The sequence below is a fragment of the Clavelina lepadiformis genome, chromosome 5 (assembly GCF_947623445.1).
Source record: "Clavelina lepadiformis chromosome 5, kaClaLepa1.1, whole genome shotgun sequence".
NCBI classification, from domain to species: Eukaryota; Metazoa; Chordata; class Ascidiacea; order Aplousobranchia; family Clavelinidae; genus Clavelina; species Clavelina lepadiformis.
In genome coordinates, this window is record NC_135244.1 from 1062446 (window position 1) to 1085419 (window position 22974).

The 22974-nt window shown below is 37.2% G+C and overlaps 3 protein-coding genes across 4 annotated transcripts in view; all 3 read left to right on the forward strand.

Annotated features, from left to right (window-relative positions):
* Window positions 1-4665: 4665 nt before the first annotated feature.
* Window positions 4666-5704, forward strand: LOC143458762 (uncharacterized). Its single transcript, XM_076955618.1, has 3 exons — window positions 4666-5038; window positions 5270-5421; window positions 5559-5704. The coding sequence occupies exons 1-3, from the start codon at window positions 4959-4961 to the stop codon at window positions 5702-5704; spliced, it is 378 nt and encodes a 125-aa protein (XP_076811733.1). The 5' UTR covers window positions 4666-4958.
* A 556-nt stretch (window positions 5705-6260) lies between these two features.
* Window positions 6261-22974, forward strand: part of LOC143458635 (uncharacterized) — a 107558-nt gene continuing 90844 nt past the window's right edge. The window contains exons 1-2 of one of the 2 annotated variants that reach the window (XM_076955458.1): window positions 6261-6403; window positions 7397-7982. In XM_076955458.1, the coding sequence (XP_076811573.1) occupies window positions 6292-6403; window positions 7397-7722 (438 nt within the window). In that variant the 5' untranslated portion in view covers window positions 6261-6291 and the 3' untranslated portion in view covers window positions 7723-7982. Of the gene's footprint in view, window positions 6404-7396; window positions 7983-22974 lie in introns of those variants that run through there. The other variant, XM_076955459.1, reaches the window with a different exon arrangement.
* On the forward strand, window positions 12398-20959 carry LOC143458633 (protein NLRC5-like). The gene is made up of 6 exons (XM_076955452.1): window positions 12398-12509; window positions 12634-12696; window positions 14126-15436; window positions 16733-16840; window positions 18879-19147; window positions 20322-20959. Exons 1-6 carry the CDS (start codon window positions 12437-12439, stop codon window positions 20613-20615), a joined length of 2118 nt encoding a protein of 705 aa, XP_076811567.1. The 5' UTR covers window positions 12398-12436; the 3' UTR covers window positions 20616-20959.

Consider the following 22974-nt stretch of genomic DNA (forward strand, 5'->3'; position numbering starts at 1 on the left):
GGGATGAGAGATGCTAAATTTTTGTCTCCTCTTCACATCACGACCTCACAGCATGAGTGATGCTGAACAACTGGGACCGCGTTATCAATCTGCTGTTAAAGAAGCGCAAGGAAGATTTACTGCTCCGCATCGAGGTACAACTCTTTTTCCGATGCGAGGAAAACTTTGCGTTCGTCCCATTGGAAAGATCTGTCAATGTTGTAAGATCGAAGTAGAGATCGCAACAAGCAGGTTTGTCCCAGGTCGCTCTGGCGGCGAGCACTGAGTCATTGGACGTAGAATTGCGCTCTGGCAACATCATGCGGTCAATCGTGTTGTGTTACTATAGTGTGATTTCTAGTCAGTCATTATAGTATAGTCCAGGGATGTCCAACCTTTTATTATGGTGGGCCGTATTGTCACTTGAAATAATTGAATGGGCCGCAGAACCTATTAAATTTCAAGAAAAAATGGGTGAATGAAGTACATACTTTTGGAGTGAAAATGACTACCTTGCGGTCAATCGTGTTGTGTTACTATAGTGTGATTTCTAGTCAGTCATCGTAGTCGATCGAACTTAGAGAAAAAGGCCAATGTACATAGTAACTCATTGGATGAAAGTTAAAAGTTGATTTATTTGCTTTCATTTTTCGAGCTTCCAATCGTGTTCAATCTGTGTGCTGGGAATGTCAACATTTTATGTATCTTCAATTACTCGAGTTCCAACCAAGTTGTGTGTGATAACTGATAACTGACAACATATAAGACATATTATGTTTGTATCATGTTGAACATGCTGTGTTACTAGAGACTATTGTAGGGTTATTAGCTTTGAGGACAAATGTCAGACACAGATACCTCCACGTCGATCATAATTACGTCTGTATTAGCATAGGCAGTGTTGTATTCGTCTGATAAAATAATTGTAATAATAATAATTGAGATAATGTTGCACTGTTGCCAAACTCTATCATTGATTACAACTTTACCTCCCACCAAGCAATCGGAGATCTCGGTGGAACTGGACACGTGGTTTGCATTGACGTAAACGCTGGCTGTTTACGTCAAGCTTTGCTGTTTATTTGGAATGCTCCGCAATAACTCGTTAAGCTGCGTTGTGTTCGTCACCAGCACCTTCGACCACTTGTCTGTGGTGTGAGGTAAAATTGCGTTGTTGCATTTGACTTCTGCAGCAACACTGTCCACCACGCCCCCAGTGGTTGATTACATGGATAATGCTGGCCTTGCCATACGGACGATCATAGATATCTAGGCCTACCGCTATTTAATATTATTGTCACGCGACTGGAAGGATGTTAACCCTCAAAATACAATATGTAAGCTGTACTTAAACTTAATTATACTTTTGAAGAATTGTTTTTAGACACAGGCCTATAACCTTTATAACTACATTACAGCATTCTGGCATTTGAAGTACTACTCTGACTTTTTCGATTGCATTTTTGGTTAATTTATTGTGCGCAGTTCACATTATTTTACAATTTTTTGACGTAGTTGTGAAATTTCGTTATTTTTTTTAACTCTTTCCCAGTTTCCTGTTTGGTTTCTTGCCCAAAACATATTCGCAACTAGAAATGATTATTGATATTTTTTCCACATGAAGTAACAATAACAACAGCAATAACAATAAATTTAGCAAGTATCACTTTTTCTAATATGAGAGGCGCTCATTGCCTAAACATTGTTTTAAATTGTTTTCTACTCCTAAGTTTCTAAACTCAGGTCTTGTTGAAGCTTAGTTAGGGGAATACCCATGTTTAATACTATTTACTATTTAGAATTGCCGACACAAGAGCCTGTAAAGTTGTAAACCAGTCACTTACGCAAAAATTTTTACCCTGGGCTACTGGAGTGTACGTATGTTGAAATCGCTGTAAAAGACGGAAATTGTTTTGTTTCACTGGCAGGTTGCTCCCGAATTCAAAATGGGAAACATCTTCCTCGACAGAGGGCAGTAAGCTACTAAAATTCCAAAACTGCAATGCAGTGGTAGTTGGTAGAAGCGGCAGGTCCGGATCTCCCGGAGGTGAGATTAGATGTTGCCAAAAACGCTTTTAATCGAGCATGTTTATGCCCAGATTTTGCTCGATTTTAAACACAAAAGCAGTGAGTCTGTGAGTGTAGAAAACTAAAAGAATAAAATTTAAAGGCTCGCTACAGGATATTTTTTGTCCTGTTGTCTTCAGTTATGGGTTCGTTCTAGTTTACCTTCGTCCTTTTCCTCCAGATCCGGAAGTTTAAGATTTAATAATCGATTAATTGCAGCGAACTTGTGAATAAAAGTCTAGATTATGCTCGTTATTCTGAAAATTTCCTCGTCAATATCCACCAGTCTGTTGCCTGACTGGAATGCAGAAGTATGTAACGTAGCTGTAGGAAAGCTTTACACTACCCCCAGCTGATCCGGAACTCCGGGTATTGCTGTGCACCTCTGGCAAACATTAAACACCAATTGACTAACTGAGGAGATGATGATGACTTAGGAGAACGTGTGTAAACTAGTCTTTCTATATTTGGCTGAATAAAAAGTATGGCAATTTTTTATGGTACCTGTGCGTGCAAAGATGATAATTTTGGCATGGAAGGCTCAATTCTTGTTGTTTGTATTTTCACCATAATGTTTATTTTCCGCTACTGACTATGCTAAGCAAAAGTTACGATGCTAACTGCTATAAGATGGTAGGTACTGAGTTGTTAGCCACCTTTGAATATTTTATTGTTTATTTTTTGCCATTAACTGTCTGGAGCAAAAGTTACGATGCTAACTGTTGCAATTACATCACAACAAAACACATTCTCACGAACAATTAATGAGCAGAAAAAGTGGCAAAACCCTAGGGCTGGAAACATACAGGATAGCAATAATAGAATTGTGCTATTAGACCATAGGTTAGCATGGCCGCCAAACCCACAAAATAGTTCCTATGCTTAACAAATCTATGCCAAATATTACAAAAATGGATAGAAGTGCACAATTGGAAAAAATGTAGATACTGTATTTGTTTATTAATTAGCACTCATACAATGAGAATAAATTAACAATGAGTCGCTAATATTTGTCTTGTTGGCTTGACATCAAAATTACAAACAATGTTGATTTTGATTTAACTTCAATATTTTGTTTCTTTGTTGATAAAACATGTTGATGCACAATATCGACCTTTGACAGCAAAATAGCAAAATTTGTTAGACTGAAGTTTAGTGAAACGAATGATGGGGCTCATAAGATTACAACTCTGGCAGCGTTTTACTCACTGGCTCAAGAAAATTATGTCATGATGAAATAAATACAAGAATGACACAAAACTCATGGGAAATTATATCAGAGTTATTCCAAAACTAAATCCAAAAATTGACGGCCGTAACTCGGACAGGGTCTATAAAAAAATAGGTGTTGTTTTAATTGTGTAACAATTAGCCGGTGTGTGCAGTTTAACTTGTAATAGAACTTGCTATCACACCGACATCATACGAATTGTAACACGCGGTTAATTGTAAGCTCTGGGCAAAAGTTGAGTCTGAAAAGGTCCTGAATTCCTTTCATCCCCGGAAAGTGTTCGCGCTGATTTAAGTTGCCTGCTTACACATGTTGCTTTGCAGTCATTGTAGTTTACATTGTCTTTACATAGACTGTGACTACTAGACTAGAGTAAACTCGACTGTCCACTGATTAATGTAAAGTTGAGTTCTAGTTGAAATCTTAAATTAAGGCAAAACTTCAACAATGGCACAAATTTTCTTGTTAATGTCAACATCAGGACAAAGTGTGTTTTTTATCTCAATATGCTGATATGTGCTTATTTGTGTTGTTTAGACTCTGTATACTTCGTTATATTTTTGTGTATATGTTGTATTGACTATCTTGTTTTTTTCTATAATTTTACGAGCTTTAACCTTTAAACTCTCGCAAAATAATGTGGAAGTTCAAAATTTGGAGAAAGATGACTTGTCTCGTTTTGCATAATTTTTACAGAGACTGGAATACATTCTCTCATTTTATTTGATTTCTATGACAGTTGAACATTTTCATTGCAGCTTAACATGGACACAGTCACAGCAGTGGACTGGTCCATGCTGTTTTTCCAATCGGGGATGTTTGTAGTCGGTGCCAAATATGCTTGTGCCCACCCAGATCCCACATACTACAGAAAGGGGGATCCCCTAACTGTGACTGACGTCAATCTGTTAGTGGGAAGGTTGTTGCCATGGTAAGTGTTCCTTCCTTCCATGATGTGTATCTAAGCATTAACAATATGGCCTGTTATGACATAAAGTGTTGTATGTTGTTTACTTTTAATTTGTTGCACCTATGCGCATGCTGTGCTATTGTCTTGTTACAAGTGATTAAATCACAAACATGCATAATTGCATCAATCCAAGGTAACTTTTGAAGCGATTGTTAAGATAACATGCTGCAAATTATATCTTGATCATAGCTCATGCTACTACTGGCAATAAACTTTAATTAAATTTTTAAAATGGCAAAATTTACACACCTTAGTATGCTCTGTTTCTCTGTTCATATGTTCATTGCTACAAATAATGCAACATGACATTTGTGTGTGTTTTATAAAAGATATTTTCCAAAACTATTTGGCCCAGATGAGAACCAGTGTTTCGATGTTGATGCCGCCAGGAAAGTGTTTGAAAAATTACAAGGTTTGTAGAAAGTTCCATACTTTTGTAATTTCAAATCAATATTTGCATTGGTTCAATTCAGTTTCTTATTTTGCCTTAGTTTTTGTTTTTATTACTTCACAGATGAAATTAATCACTTTAACTGGTTTGAGAACAATTCCGTTGTATTTCGATCATAGAGACCATTCCAACACTAGATGTCACCATTGATGAGCTTATAACCGAATGTGTGCTAGCATTATCAGATCACGGTTTCCGCTGAAAGCATCAAAACCAACGTTTATTTGAATCTGAGGTATGGGCGGACCGACTGCGCCCTCATGTGTCAGCCTTCCACGGTGAAAAACTTGGACTTCGTTGCATCAAAGTTTGGTGACTTTTTGCCGACTTTCCAAGCCAAGTGGGTTGTTTGAACTTCAAACTGATGCAGTTTGAAGTATTTTCCACATTTAGTTGCAAAGAACCTCATCCATGTATAAGTTGTTGTCGAATGATATTTGTAGAATGTTCACAACCAATTACTATGCAACAGCTACGCTGTCGTTTGATTAAAACTTCCTATCCAAATTTTAGATATTTCAAACATCAATATTTTACTTCATTAACATCAAACTCATTCATGCATCTGCAGATACAAGAGAGAATTTGGTTTTGCCAATCCAGGACGTGACATCATCAACGACGGGGGCAGAGTTGGAGGTATCAGACTTTCCGGGGTTGAAGATCATGCTCTAGTGACATCGAGTGGTAAACCCGACTGCAAGGCAGAAATGACTAAGAAAGGTATTACATTATGAAGTCATGGTGACATCACTTAGGACCTTAACAAAGGTGATCTTTTTCTTACTTGATAGGTTGACAACTGGATTGTAGCTTGCTCTGATTAGAAATTGTAATTTTGTGGAAATTTGTTTATTCAGGTGACGTCACCAGGGAAGGGAAAGCCGAAGCATATTGGCAAGGAATTGGACGCCATGCAACTCTCTATATTTTCACACAGGTCAGTGTTATTTCGTGGATTAAATTTCTCGAAGCGATTTTTATAACTGACAATTTACCCGAGTGACAATAACTGGAAAGTTGAATATCAAATGCATGCAATGATTATGGAGGTTGCTGGCGTAGTTGAGTTCTTTGATCGGATGTGTGCTAGACTGGAATCACTGACCCCCAAAAATATATATATGACAAGGTTCATGATCATTGCAGAGTAGATGGAGAACAGATGGGTAGGATTCTACAGCGGACAGCGATATCCACTAACATTAAGGTATTTGTCATTTTTTGTACATGTTTGTTATTCATGCATCACTGGTCTAGATAATCGTCCAACACTGCTTTTTCTTGTTTGGTATAATTTCTGCGAATTTATTGAACCAAGATTTCTCAGCCCTTGACATTTTATTTGTGGTTCAGTTGTTGAAAGTCCTGTATAGTCTTGTTTATATTGCAAGACTTGCTTGTGTAAATATGTTCTTGATAACTGAGTAGGTGTAGTTCTATTATGATCATTGTGTGTCGTGAAAGCACTCAATATTCTTTGTGTAACATTGCATGAACCGACAGGAGCTACTTGACTTCCTGTGCGATATTTTTGGACCCGAGGGTGGTCTCGTTTTCAGCGCTCCTCACATCCCAGTCCACCGAGGGGCCATGCAGGATGCTGTGCAGTACCAGATGAGGGCGATAGAGATCAACGAGGGAGATTGCATCCTCTCCATTCATCCTTGTGCTGGAGGAGTTCATCTTCCTGATCTCACCATGAGTATGATTTGCTTGGTGATGTGATAAATATTATAGATCTGATCATAAAGTTTATCATATGATGTTCAAAACATTTCATGGTTGTATAGTAGCAATGTTTGTGCTACTTAACTGAAGCATTATCAGAAGGTTGCTATTTATGCTGGGATGTGATTGTGATTTATGTGATAATGTTGTGAATGACATGTTTTATCATATCATATGATACTGAAAAGTTTCATGGTAGTTGTTATGTAAAATGATGAATTGGTTTATGTAACTGAGCAACACTGAGATGCTTCCGACTTATCCGAACCAATGGCTCGGTTGTAATTCTGTCATTGCAGACCTTATATGCTGAAAATGTTGCTTCATATGATGCTGAAAAATTTCATGGTAGTTGTTAGGTGAAACAATGAATTGGTTTCTGGTTTCTAACAAATCACTAATGATTGTCGATTGTCAATTCATGTAAATAATCGCAACCATTTCGTTTCATATGAATGGTCAAATATAATTTCATAATTATCGTTTGTTTTATTCATATCATATGAAATTACCTGATCACATACCCTTGTGACAATTTTATATTTTCATCATGGTTTTATTTTCATGAATCATAATAATCATTTGTTTTATTGGTATCATATGAAATTACCTGATCATATCACACAACATTATGCAGCATGACGTCATTATTTCCAACCACACACCAGGTTTTCATCCCTGAACACACGAAGCCGATATTTTTCGTGGCAAACCGCGGCCACCGCGCAGCGCAAGATCAACATCTGCAGCTGTTAATTGTCATTGAGTCAGACCTGCCACGTCATACTTTAAAGATGCGCGACATAATTATCTGCGCACTTAAGTATCGCGGGTTCTCGCGGCTCTCGGGGAATTTCCTTGGTGCTACGGGACTCGCTATCTCTATGGCAACCTTGGCGACTTCTGTGTTTTTTGTGACGTCATAACTATATCAATCACAGACATTTCAACGAGGTTTTCTGTGTAGGGAATCCATCCGGCCTAAGAGTTCATGTCGAGTTGCGGGTTGGAAGTGGTCCAAGCTTACTTGGCGCACATCCAACACCACGCCGAGGTTGCGGTCGGAAATGTGCTGCGCGACGTCTCCATGACAACGGACGGCGTACTCCACGCGTCGGACAAGATGGACGACGGACAAATGATCAACCTCCGCGTGGAGATCGACTCGCAGGAGAGAAGCGTGACGTTCGATTTCGAGGGGACATCCCCGATGGTGATAAACAAGTTGAACGCGCCGAGTGCGATCAGCAAGTCTGCCATCATCTGCTGCCTCAGGTGCATGGTGGGCTATGACGTCATAGTCGACCCTGATATCCGGTCGTCCTAATTAATTGTAGTGGAACCAGATAAATTGCCACGTTTGAACTGGTGTGCCCTCATATACACTTGTGCTGTATGCAATAAGCTCCTTATTATGTGATCGATTTAATACTTCACACAAGTAATACACAAACGAACGAAATATAATTTGTCATAGTGACAACTAAAATGAAAACAGCAGAGTTGTTCCGCTTCAGTGAACACAAAACCACGTTCATAACTTTAACGGTTGTATCTCCTAAACTACTGAAGGAAAAACAAGAAAATTGGCCACGAACTTTACAAAACAAGTTAGCTTGGTAACCGAGTGGTTCAAACGCTGACCTCGCATTAAAAGCAGCTCGTGTTCCGTGATAGACATTTGGTGGCGCCATACCATTGTAATTCCTTGAGGAAGACATTAACGACACTTGCTTCTGCTCAGTGGACCTGATGGACACTTTTAAATTCAACACACTTTGAAAATAAAACAATAAAAAGTTTAACGATAGAGACCTGCACAAAAGCTACCTCGGTAACCAGGGCACGAGCGATGAATAATTTTCGCCAGATGACTCCGCCAAGTTCTGCTGCGTTTTTCTCTACTTTTGTCATGTTGCTAAACTACTAGTAGTTCCCAAGACTACGACCACGAAATTTTTTTTTCTATTAATTTATGTTTCTGTCATGAAATAATTTCGCCATATTTTCATTGTTAAGAAAACAAACGTTCGCTTCTGCCGAAGTCGGTAAAATCTTGAGACAAATGAACCCGTAAAATAAATGAAATCACAAATTATCTCCAACCAGGGAAATCCCCGTTTACAAAAGCGGCATTTGATGAAATTTATATCATTTGTTGGAAGTTTTATCAAGAATTCGATTTATTAGCATAATTTCTTGTGTGATATTATGTTCGCAAATGTTATATTAGGGTTACCATATTTCAATCACCAAAAAGGAGAACACGTAATGCCACCAAACGCTTACTCAGTATCTAGTGGCGTATTTCAGATTGGGTTGAGGACAGGGAGACAAATGTTTGTTGACACAATACCTGAACATTCTGAGCTCATCGAAAAGGTGCAGAGTGAAAATTTTTGATTTTTTACGTCTCAAAAGGAATTTATTTTCATATTTATTTAAACAACATTAGCGGCAATTTATGGTTTACAATTTTGAAACGCTGTTTATTTGCTTATTATATGATTTCTAGATGACAGCTGATAAGGGGTCGCAAACAAGATAATTGTATCAATGAAAAGTAATGAAGACTTTAAATCGCCTACAGGGTGCCACAAAAAGAATTGGGTCATGAGAAGGGGCCACGGCCTTCCCTTAATCCGCTGATGCACCTGTGGCATTAATTATTATTCATTATTAAACTGCAAACTTCGTAACTACTAACATGGTAAAATCTTCTATAATCACAGTAGTAATCGAAAAAAATAAGACATTTGGGGTCTAGCATAGAAGTGCACAACGACAGGATGCTTTTGTATACTAGACCCCAGCTACTCAAATAGTGACGTCATCTAGTTGTGCACTTGTACGTTAGACCCGACATTTGTTCTGCTTTATCTTTCAAAACTAATGTATCAAGCAAACATCGTACTCTTTGAACAATTATAACAAAGCGTTTGTGACAACACAATGCAACGTTTCTGATCATGCAACATGCTGGGTGCCACTAAACCCATTGCCTTGTTGCCAACAGAGGTTTAAACTTTCAGAATGCTTTCCAAGTTCCATATATTCCATATATCTAAAAAACACAACGTGCATTTACATTTATTGGTGCTGCCAATTCGAATTAAAACGACAAATATAAAAATGTTATTGCGAAAAAATTACATTTTGGGGTTTTAAAGCGTCCTCAGAGGACAATTCAATTGTCATATAAAAGAGAACAAATCCTCCAAAAGGAGGACATATGGCAACTCCTTTGTTACGTCATGTTATGATCAAACAGAAGCAAGCGTCGTTCGTGCCTTGCTCAAGGGCACTATAGTAGCATTGCTGTTGGAAGTTGAACCCGAGGCACATTATTGTAAGTATAGCACTCTAACCATTCTATGTCACCGAGGATAAAGAATTTGGGTCGTGGATGGTCTGTGGTTGTGCACTTCTGCACTAGGCCCAAGAACTCGTTATCATGGCTTTATTGCAAATACAACCATGGAAAAGCGTATACATGAAATACACAGAATCTCTGCAAGCCATGAACAACTGCAGCAGAGAAGAACCGAGATGATGACACAATGACATATTGAGACTCAAGTATTTTTAGGATAATATGTTTTCTATGACTGATGTTATTCATTTTACATTTTCTTTAACATTTCTTCGAAAACAAGTTACTTTGTTGGGAAATAGAAGATTTATTGATGAACTTTTCATCTTATTTTGAGTTTAATCAGCATCATAATGACACACTTGTGATGTCATATTATTAAATGCTCAAGTAAACAATTTTATGAAAAGTTATTTGTGAATGGCTCATATTGCTAGTATCACACTATAGGCCTACATTTGTAGCATTTTTCGATTCAGGAATTGGCAGAAATTCTGCAAAATTAATATTAAGGAAGACAAACATTCTCTGTTTATTCCTTTACAAGTTCTTCCTCTACAATCAGAAGAGGAAGCGAAAGAAGTTTGCATGAACATAAGAAGTTAAGATAAATGCAAAACTATGTCTTTAGAAAAAGAATTTTTTTAAACAACTCAGTTGCTATTTTCTATGACCCTGACGACTAAATTAACTTTTTATTTACTGCTTCTGTGAACAAAATATAACGAAATTCCCCTTCAAGTCACCTGGTTACGGAGCACACCAGGTTTGTGAAAGCTTCCGAATATTTTCACCAAAACACCGTTCAGAAAAACTTCAAGGACATGATTAGGGGTTGTTATTGTGCACATGGATGGTAAAACTAAACCATCATACCGGGGATCAAAATCCCATTTCTGTGGCCTCCACAACAGCTTAATATTGGAGTCCTCAGTTGTACAAAAGCATGAAAGCAAATGGAATTATCTAAAACAGCACAAAACTCATTGTTCCTAAAAACAACTGGGATTAAAAACCTTTTCTTGTATATGCCCAAAAATGCCTTACGCTAGTGAAGGTAATATTTAATTGACGACGTACCAATTGAAGCGATCACGAAAATAGACTTGGAAGAGGCGGAGATCATAATTCTGTTTTTGAGGTGAGGTAGTCATGATGTCATCGCTAGTAGATTGCTGACGCCCTTTTTTGATTGAGTCCATTGCAATTATCTTGATGCTCCCAAAACCAGCAAAATAAAACAGGAACTGAGGCAGTGTCCATTCTAAAAGAGCTTTCTACTTTCCATTTGCTTTGTTATAAATAAAGTCGAGCACTCTAACCAGTCATCTACCGAGCTGACAACATATAGTTATGCTTTGTCACATTTTAATAACTCATAACTAATGCCCAATAAATAACTTGGATTATAGTAAACAACCCTAGTAGCGGAATGTATGGTACCATGCATAACACTGTCAGAGTTACTGTTGCAATTTGGTTTAAACTATAGCATTGTTACATTACAAACATCGATGACACATTTTTATGTAAAACATTCAATTTATCAAAAGTTAATTGTCAATTTGTATCGACAATATTTTTGACCATACAACTGGTATTGTGTAGTCAATAAAAGGTACCTGGTACAAGGCATCAAAGGTATGACATAACCCAACAGGTTTATTGTATAGTCAGTGTTCCCAAAGTTAAAGGGGGAACCCACAGATATAGCAATTTAATATAGTTTGGCAATTTTTATTGTTTGAGTTAGGCAACACTTTTTTCTGTTGCTTATTTATGATATAAGGTTCTATTGTTTGACTATTTTGTGGTATACAAATATTTCAACACATCAAACCAGCTTTTATTACCGATAAGAAATCACAAAATTATCCTCAAGACAAATAAGGTGCCAGCCACCGTCGTTGTTCTAGTTATTGATTGATATTTTGTGTAAACGTTTCCTCAAACACTGGATTGATAATACAATGAAAGCTGGTAAAAGACAAACGACCACTGGGTTAATTATGATCTTGCGTAATGATTAACCAACATTACGTGGACTCAAAAATCGAATTCGGTTCCATATTTGGAAAAGAATTGCGTTTATGACAAGTTTGAGCTTTGCTACGCCCAGTTGTAAAGTTGTTCGTCAAATAAAAGATGAATTTACAAAATGTTCTTAATTTTATAGATGAAGGTGTTTTATAGATGAAGTATAGCATAGGTAGTTATAGTGATATATATAGTTTACTTAGAAATTAAATCAGTTTCGTTGAAATTAAGCTCAACTTTGCTTGATGCTAAATTTTAATTAAGTGGAATTAAGCAGGTTATGAACAGGTTTTATTGACACACCTGTCAATCAAATGAACTCAAATCCACGCAGATTTACTGATTTTGAAATAGACTGGGTCACTACCAGTATCGCCCAGTCTGAAACTTGCCGCCACTTTTGCTAATCACGCATAACTTTCAAAGTAATTTAACCGGTTCCTGTAACTTTCAGTTATCAAGTGGTTATATTTCATGCAAATTATACCTTTGTAGTTCAATATGTTTATGTTGGTAGTATCTAGCAATCCGTAACTGATTTTTTTGTTTCTACAGAGCAAACTATTTAAGATATCAAATAAAGCTCTGAAAAGTGTCATGGCAGAGCAAAGCACAAGCTCAAATGTAAATATTACTGATGCTGTTTTGAACCAATCACCAGTTATAAAAGGTAGGTTATATAAAAAGTAGTACAAAGTATAGATATAAGTATATTCTCTTATATCCGTATATGTTTGGTTGGTTTATATTTTTGCTGGGAACACAACAATAAATGGCAAGTGATCTATTTCTAGATGCTCAGATCGTCAACATCTACAACACGCAACCACCCAGCACAAGCTCATCTGATGAAGATGGTGAGTTATCACTTCTCATTAAATTGAAATATCATGAAATAATAATCAATACTCCAAACATCTTATTGTTACGTGCAAATGAAATTAAATGCAAGTTGTGTTTTCATTTAACGTCTGATGTCATGATGATGTCATGGTGTGTGGCGACAAGTTGCAAGCAACGTTGTATAATATCAAATTGATGCGTGTTGGTCATAGCAAGCATCGGGTGGTGATTACTTTGAACGTAGATTGTGAAACCCGATACTGTATGTTTCGTTAGATGTCAGTGTTAGGCTGCATTGTATCTTTCCTTGCACATATAACCACCGATCTCCTTGAATTAAATTATCAATCTATCTATCAATCAATCCCATATAACCCATTGTTTAACTAATAAAATTCTATGTGGTGTATAGCCATAATGCGCTTCTGTGCGTTGCATTATCTTCTATTCTCTTTATGTCTCGTTTCTTCGTCATCACTGCATCAGGACAACTAACAATTGTTTGACGTAACGTGTAGACTGTGGTTGTAGTGGATGATTACGCTGCTCACTGGCTTTTACTTATTATCACGCTCTCGGTTACACATGAACCATCATGCTCTGGCTGTAATGTTGCGTGAACAATTAAACTTTGTCCCGAATTTAACGCATGATTAGTAAAACAAGAAAGCTGCTGTTGCTATCTATTTGCTGGCAGCGATGACAATAAGAGATAGTACTGATGATAATAACTATTCACACAAAAGATTAACCTTATATAGACTGTATCAAATATCTGCTCACTGCTTATCTAATACCTGCTCACTCCCACACGACAAAATCGAAGAAAACAAAGCGAAGTGAATCTGCAGCATTTATCTCAAAGTTTTATGAGTTATCTCAATAAAGCCTGGGTTATCAAGTTATGTCTTGAGTTATGTTATGAGTTATATCATATATATATTATATGTGCCAAAATAAAAACCTTGTTTAGTTAATGTCGGTAATCGGTATATAACCTGTGCTCTGTACCTTGTTATGGACACGTTTTCAAAACAAAATGTGGCCATAGCTCACAAAGCTATATCTCAAAACATTTGATGAATTAAATGTGTGTGACGTTGCAAATCTTATTTTGGGTTTGTATGACAAGGCAATATATTTCTTATTTAATCTACTTTGAAGCTACTACATGTTGCCTGAATGAAACCTAATGTTTGTTATCACCTACAATTTGATCTTTACCATCTTGTTGTCATGCATCTTAATTTCCTTTATGATGTAATAATATTCTCGAATTTTAGGTATAAATTATGTTATTTCTGAATATATTTGAAAATTCTTCCACCAGTATAATTAAGTAACATTTCTATTTCATTTTAAGTCAACTTATTTCAACACTTGCCTCACACTTTAACTACAAAATGTGCCGTAATTTTAATCATCCTTGTTAATATTTTACAGAGTGGAATTTCATGATAAAATTGATGAAGTTGTGCATCAGTTACCTTGAAAAAGAAGGAAAGTTACGTCTTCGAGGTGTCAGTGCTCAAACAGAAATTCCAGTCGTCCATCCAATAATTCACGAGATCAATTGCTATGACAAAGATACAGTTCCTGTTGATGAAAGATACACTCCAAAAGGTCCGAACGAACTGTTCAAAAATAAGATCATAAAAGAAGTTTGTTTCCAAGATCTGCTGGATCAAAAAGGCAAATTCATCAGCATTGTTGCCAGCGCTGGTTCTGGAAAAACCGTCTTCAGTCTGAGGCTAGCAAAAGTTTTTTCCCTACTTCAGCGACTCTGTATCCACCTGAAGTTGATGGATGCCAATTATGAACAACCATTGACTCTTAGACAGTTATTGCTTGAAAACATGTTTCCAGGACATAGTGAGGAGTTTTACACAGCCTGCTTCTCCTGGATGCAGAAAAACGCCGACAAGATTGTGCTGATCCTGGATGGACTGGATCAAGCACAATATTCCTTGGAGAAAATTTCACCAAAAATAAATTACAATGCTTGTGTCCCTGTCAAAGACCTGGTTTTTAACTTGTGTAGAAAACATTTCTTCCCCAACAGTCTCCTCATCATCACATCCAGGCCACATGCAGTGCTCTACCTCCCTGAACCAGCAAGACCCCAGGTCACTTATGCTCTGGGTGATCTCAGCATTTTCAACTCACAGAAGTTATTTCTTGCCTTTGCTGATGAAGATCTCTGGAGGAAGATAAATACAACTTCAAGTCAAATGCTGTCAATGTGTAGAAATCCCCTGATGCTCCAGATGATCATTTCCAGCAACATCCATCCATCAGAGGACATTGGTGATGCTTCCACCCCTACAAGGCTGTTTGCAACAGTGATGAAAAACCTGACTCAAAGTGGACATATCCATAACACAGAAGGCTTGTATGAACTGGTTAAAAGGTTGAGAGTTCTCGCATTTGATGCAACCAAGGAAGGAAAAGTTGTCTTAACTGCTAAGCAGCTAAGAAATGCCCAAGTTAACCCAGCTACCATCCACGATATCGTGGTTCAACTCCACACTCATGGACTTAGTGTCAACAGCTGTCTTTTTGAAGGCAACACCAAGTTCTTCTTCTGTCATCAAACATTTCAAGAACATCTTACAGCATCTTATGCTGTTTACGGAATGCCACTGGAGGAGTTTCAAGAGTTTGTAGAAACATCACTGTTTGAAGAGCATTGGATAGTGGTAAGAAGATTTGTCTGTGGCCTTATGTTTGATTTGGAGTCGAAAGCTGTTTCAGGTAATTATGAGTTATGTTTTTCCACGATACACAACAAATGAAAGCAGTGATTAAGTGCTGGTGTCGTGCTTGTATTTCATGTATACTGTTAGTCTGTTACTGTGCATTTTTTGTGTTCTTGTACTTGTATGTTTGCTCATTTGCTTCTGATTGTTTTGGTTATTTTACTTTACCTTCATTCAACTTTAAGCTACTGTAGTTCCTATCACGTCATTACAACTGCAAAAGTGTCATCATAGTTGTGTTTTGTTTCTTATTTCTTCTAATTTTATTTTTTCTGTCTCGTGACACATATTTTTTTGTTTTAGATGAAACTTGTGCAATAATATTTCGCAATAATTTGTCAATTAGAGTTTTGTTGACTCCAATGTGTCACGTTTTATGCTCTCTATGATTTAGTACCATGCATGGGAATTTTGTGCGAGATCCATATTTCACATAGAACAACACAAACATAAACATATGATAAAGTCTATGCAAGTTATGTTTAGTAAGTTGTGTTTTATTTTACATTTGTGTGAACAGTTTCCTTCCATTTTTGTTGTTGTTTAACTCACCATGTCCATGAACTAAAGCAGTGTTTCCAACCGGGCTGCCATGAAAGTGGTCAGGGACATCGTGAGATTTTGAACAATACATAAGAAATGCGTTGTGTCTTTTAATCACGAACAATATTGTTTTGAAAGTTTCAAAGTAGATCATTTTCATATCACCGGTAACCGGTTTTGCAGTAGCTGCGTGTGCTCTGTGCCGTATTTACTACATTGTAAACCACCCTTGTTTGTAAGCCGCGCAACATAAGTGGTATCTGTGATTGTGTTGAACTTCTTCGCTCCTCTCCCACTCCTCCTGCTCCTCTCTCACTCCTCCTGCTCCTCTCCCACTCCCGATAAAAAAGAAACAAAAGCAGCATCGTGTCACGCACTGATCACGCGTTTACTGCATGCTGCAGCAATAAACGTAGTTTTACGACGTCTGGCACGCAACCAGAAGAAAATGTAAGCCGCCATCGATTGTAAACCACACAAATGATGATAAAAGATACTTTGTTCCGCGGCTTACAATCGAGTAAATACGATAAAACAGCGCATGTATTATTCCCCTCTATCTTATGCTTCTCACTCTTTTCAACTTTGTCGCATTATTAAGTGTGTGCCGTGTTATGAGAAATGTGCAATTTATGCGATGTTGTGCTGGTCATTTTGGCATTGTACGACTAAATTTTGAAAAGCTGGCTATTAATGATAGTTTGCAATGAGTGTGTATAAGTTGACTAATTTTATGATTTATTTTTAGGAGATCTTCTGCAGAAAAAGGTCATTTTGAAGAAACGTCTCATCCAGCAGCTGGCAATCATTTCAGAAAAGTTCATGGAAATGGGACCAGTTTGGAGACTTTCGCAAGGTAAATTAAATCAGTTTTTAACGAGTCGAAAAATAGCGATATTATGAATAGTGATATTTATCAGTGTTTATTGAATGTAATAGTGACATCCTAAAAACAATACCAAAAAACAACATATTTGTTTAAAATACAAATTTAAACCTTGTTGAATCATACAGTGACGGTAGCCATTGTTTGCATTTGTATATAAAATGCAGACATCTTGTTACCAAGTATTCGTCGAGGATAGAGATGTATCGATGCCGGGGTTTTACCGATGTTACTGATCCCGATGTATCAGCCATTCTCAACATCGGCATCGGTCGATGTTTGTGACTTTTCACAAAAGCAACATTTAATACGATGTGGTATTTTTCTTACGCGCTGTGTCATGTAATATAAGAATTTTATGTTTTCCAAACCAAACAGCAAACTTGCCACTTTTGCGGTTGTAAACCCGTATTTATACGCACACGCACAGCGTTTTGTGAAGATGTTTTTAAAACAGAAATTTACAATTCTTCAACGATCTCTCAAAATTTACATTTCTGCAACCGATACAGCAGTAAATTAGCGGTTACCGGTTAATTTTTAATTGGTTGTCTTCCTTTAACATTTCTTAGCGGTCGCCTTAGAAGCAAAACCGAATAAAAACTCTGTAACACGATCCGCTAATGACACGTGTTTAGTGTGACGGCTACTTTGAGCCAACACTCTGTGATGTGTAATGTGTCTTTTTTGACGAAAATATTTGGCCAAAGACGAGATAAAGTTTTACGTTTATTCGCCCCATCTTAAAGTCTGGAAAACGTTTTTGTCTCATCGGCCCAATTCTGGTCGTGCGATAAACAGACCACACGTGATCATCTTTAAACAATACAATTACGTAATTTTTCTTGCGAAGTAATTTTTCAAGTCTGTTGACGTGTTGTTGACAATCATGAGCGTCGACGTACAGATAATTGAGATGCTTTTTGGCTGACATTCAACTTCCGTTGTTAACGTCGTTGCATTCGTAGCCTACTTTTATGTTAGGTTTTACTGATGAAAGTTATTGCAACTACACCATTTGATATCAACATCTTTATACGAAAAGAATGAGATGAATGCTATGGTTTATCATTGACGCTTTGAAGTATCTCACTTGTTGATTTGTCGACCATGTTTGAAAAACATCGCTTTAATATAAACAATGCCTCGGCGGAAATGCGGTTAAATTTGTCACCAAACAAAGCGTCTCGGCTGCTCGTGTTGGCAACAAGACGATGCATTGTCATTTCGCTGAAGACTTTCAAGGAAAAAGGCGAATACAAAGCAATGTATCGCGGTAATGGAAGACTGTGACATGAACAGAACTACCTGACTAAAGCGATAACACTGCGCAGCATAAAGATTTACAACTGTGTTAAATTACCACGTCTTCAAAAGCGAAGCAAGACAGACGAAATAAGAAATAAGACCGGTTGTGATAATTCGTTATTTAACACGTGTGTAAAGGGCAGAGATGAAAATACTCGAGTCAACGTGATATATCGGCATCGGTACATCTCTAGCCGTCTTCATGTCTCCACATGTGTACATAGGCAGCTGATGTCAATACTTTAACACACACTTGGATATAATTTTAGCAAATGTGACAGCAAAGATATGGCACGTCATTATTATGTAGAATATGTTTGTGACATCATAATGCGACGTATTGACTTTACTCTTTACCACCTATTACGTATATAGTTATCTGGTGACTTTTTCCATGTCTTAAAATTATATTCAATTATACAATGCTTCTATAGATATGCAAATTTATCATCAACTTTTACGTAACAATTGAAATTGTGATGTAACAATCATAGTTTATAATTTTAATATTTCTTGATTGTTGAGTGTTTAGCCACGTGTGGTTGCAGATTTACGAGACTACATAGCAATGTAGTTTATATTTTTATTTGTTTTATTTCCCGCTGACCACCAAACATATCTGTATCGTCCCACTTTTATGGATATATTATTATTGCAATTCTACCGACATGATCGCTTTATAACTATTATGTTTATTTAGATGATATAGCACTCAGAGACAAACTATTGGACCTGTACGCCTGCGTTGGAGAAGGAAAAGATTCGTCCATCGCAACCAAAGCAGCAGAGTATTTTCCAACAACAATCCAATTACCGCGGCCGATGAATTCAAACCTGGTTCCTGGGTTCTGCTTCGTCATGAAACACGTCACAAAGCAATTGGATGTGCTCAGTCTGAATCACTGTCGCCTGGATGCGAATTCATTTCACGAGATCGCTTCGGTCATAAAAGAGATGAAACCAGGACAAGTAAGATATTATTGACATCAATTACTTATTGTTGTTTGTTTACATTCCGACCAATTGTTGCCGATCAATCAAAATATTAAATTGCTGACTTGTCCCATGTAAGGTTGGCAAAAAGTCATAATTGCGGTCATGTCTATGAGTCACTTATAACTAAGTCAATCTTTGAAGTAATTCTGATGTCACTGCATATATTCAAGCCTTTGCTATTATTACGTCATTGAGATGTTGGTGAAATGGAAAAAATCATGCGTTGTCATCTATTCTGACGTCATATTCACAACACAATCACTGTTTAACTTTTTTAATATCAAATTGTTATGGCGGTAACTGGTTAGTTATTACAATTAATGTTCGTAAAAATATCGCTTAAAATTGTAAACTTGAAAACTTTTTCTTTGCAAACTCGATTTAATTCACGAATCTAACGTTGCTCTGTCTAATTACCCATTACGTCACTAGAGTTTTGTTACGTCTCAAAGAAGCACAAGTATTTAACAACGCGGTGATTTGTCGAAGCCTGGTTGTCAAAATATCAACAATCGGATTTCCCTCCTATAACCGGCCCCAGTCACGCAATTGGTGTTTTGATAATTTGGTAACCTGCAACCGGTGAAATATGCGCCACCTTGTGTTTATTTACCTTGTTTATTACTGCAGTGACAACTTATATCAATATACAGTACTGTAGTTAACTTGAATCATAGTTCAGGTATTATTTATGACGGTAATCAAATTTATGACGGTAACTGGCAGTTATTACAATTAATATACGTAGAACTATTGCTTAAAATTGTGAACTTGAAAACTTTTACTTTCCAAACTCAATTTCCGATTTACTTTCTCATTTTATTTATTTATTTATCGATTTATTTTATTTCTCGATTTACTTTCCAAACGCGATGTTCCTATTAAAATTACTGTTAAGTTATACCAAGATAAATTAATCCAAATTATGTTGAGTTCCCTGATACAAAGTGGAATATTGATTTCCTGCATACGTCCTACAACCTTGGTCAGTACCACAAATGAAAAATATTTTCCGTACTTTTGTATATAAATCACGCACATAGTATGTTATAATAAGATAGAATCTGTGCATCGACGTCATTAGCACTGAGTTGAACCGAGATAGACCAAGTTATAGTTGACGTCATCACAAATATTTCAACTCTAGATTGGAGAAATGGAGATCATTGGTAACTATCTGCAACTATCAAACATCGATGACGTCATCGGGTTGTTGAGAGTCGTGAGAGATCGGCTGATGATGGGGTGGTGCTTCATTGGTGATGATGGAAGGTTGCGATTTGCTAATCAGGATGAAAGAAGCAAAATCCAAACAACTCTCAACAAGATTCAAACCGGGTTGGAAGTTGATGTTGACATGAGACAACTCCAAGAAGCGCTAAATGATGCGGAAAACACCAGATCGGAGATTCTTGTTCATCCCTGCACCACAATAGGCTAGCGATAACTATTGTCATTGTACAACCTTGCATTTGTTTGTTTGTTTTATGTAATTTTTTAACTTTGGCGACGAGATCGTGCTTATTATGATGTAACAAGCAGATGTAGACAAACAGTAATGAAATTAATTGTCACTCATGCATTGAGAAATTTATTTACTTGAGCGCGATTACGAGCGGTCAATGCAGCAATGTCGTGGTCACTTCTACATTTCTTCAAATTGTTTATAAATTTGCATTTTATGATCGCGATTTCTTATGTAATTGTTGACGCCGTGTTCTGTGCTTTACAACTCCTCTCTATGATTCCAGTTAAAATATAAATACAATTTACTTTATTACGTCATACAAACGCCAGATGTACAGCATATTTTATTGAGGCGAAAAACACAAGGAATTTAGAAACCACTGTTCATTCACAAATAACGCATCAAGTGCGCATGTCAACAAAATACAACGGTATGTAGCAATGTGAGATACAACACGGTCCTTATACATACAAACGTTTATGCGGGTTCGCGTCGAAGGATTTCGCAAATTTTAACTATTTGGTCGTGGTAGGTCGTGTCCTGATTAAAGGTACTGGCTCGTCTCGCGTAGAGGGATCGTTCAATCGCAGCAATTATGGTTTTTGTGCTAAAAATCTCCTTTTCAAAAATGATCGCGTTCCTGTGGCGCCAAATTTGTTGTTTAATTACTGTAACCAGTAAAATCGTCATCAATCAATCATTTTATTTTTCTTCAAAAGCGCGGTGGGGATAAAATCAAGCCAGTTGTTACTAACACGCGCCAATGAACAAGAAAAAGTGACTAAGCCGAGAAGGCTTAAAACGTGCTCAAGAGAAATAACGTTGATATTTGCTGATAACAGCTAGCATGGCTACTAAACCTATAATTAGTTAAATCCACAAAACAAAAGTTGAAAAAGTGAAAATAAGCAGACAAGCAGGTGGTGTGTTCAAGCAACTGATGAATGAAAATTGCTTCAGTGTTGTACATCAGTGGATGGGAAAAGAAACCACCGTAAAAGAAATATCGAATGCTCATGTCGAGTATTTCACGATCAAGGTTTTCGGGGCGATGCATGTTTATTATTTCTGTTACGTCGTTAAAGGAGATTACAGTTCCCGTGGAAACGGTATCTACTCTGCATGCGTAGTGCCATATAGCGGCGATTTCTTTTACATTTAAATAAAACATGCGAAGGCGCATCGGGGCCGATCAAGCAGAACCGACATGCGGTGTCTGAAAAATGATGAAAGTTGAAGGCATTTGACCTAAAGCTTAGATCGTTCCAGGTCAATCTGTAATTAAACGTTTTTTTTCAGTTGTTTGAAATTGGGTTGTGGACATTTTTCCACGTTTGGTGATTACCTGCCCACCGTCCCTTTTATCCTTCCTTAAACGCCAATATGTTGTTTTAATCTTTCCCGTGCAGAGTTCTTTCAACGTTACCTGGTGCTTATTTCTCAATTTTAGCGCGTGTTTGTTAAAATCGCGAGGGCGCTGTCACGTGATGCATGTCATTGTTAATTCGAAGGTTGTAAACTTTGGATAATTGATGACCAATTTGGTCAACTCTGTTTATTTGTTTTATTCGGTTGTTGTTTGTCCGATCATTAATTCCTGGCAGAATGGTCCGATCGAGTTTATGTAAAGCAGGTCCCGATACAGCAGGATATTTAACATTTCATAGCCCCCCCCTCCATCTTTTGCTCTTTGCAAGATGTTCATGTCGGCAGGGCTATCAAAAAATGTTTGATTAATTTATTAATTAATTAGAATATGCAATAAATGTAATAAACCAGTGTAATACCAAATTTGTCCCCCTTTGTGACGTCAAAAACATTCTTTTGTTTATGGTTTTTGAATCAGCTGAAAACGAGTGCCAGCGCCGTTTGAATATTGAATGCTCTATTAAACACTTAACAGTGACATGTTGAACCAAAATAAGAATTTAAAGTGTAAGTTTGGTAGATCACGTGTCTGTCGGCATCAATCAAACTCCACATGACCTGGCTTCTATGAAGGCCGCGTGTCCTTCTCTGCCAGCGCTAACTACAGAGAAACATCGACCGCAGATGAAAACTCAACCAAACGAAATATTAAAACTTTCTGTGTCGTTTTGTGCAGCACAAACCAATAATAATTAAACGCGAGGAATGCATCGAGAGGTTCGAAACGTTGAAAGGAGCCATGCAATGTGGCATGATCGTGTGGCTCCAAACGCCACAACATTTTCATAATCACTGGGTCAAATTTACACTCAACAGCTCAACAAGCAACTGTAAATAAACAACAAACAAGCAACTCTACTTTACTTCTTCTCGTTTCTCCTTCTGCCAATGGTGATTAGATTTA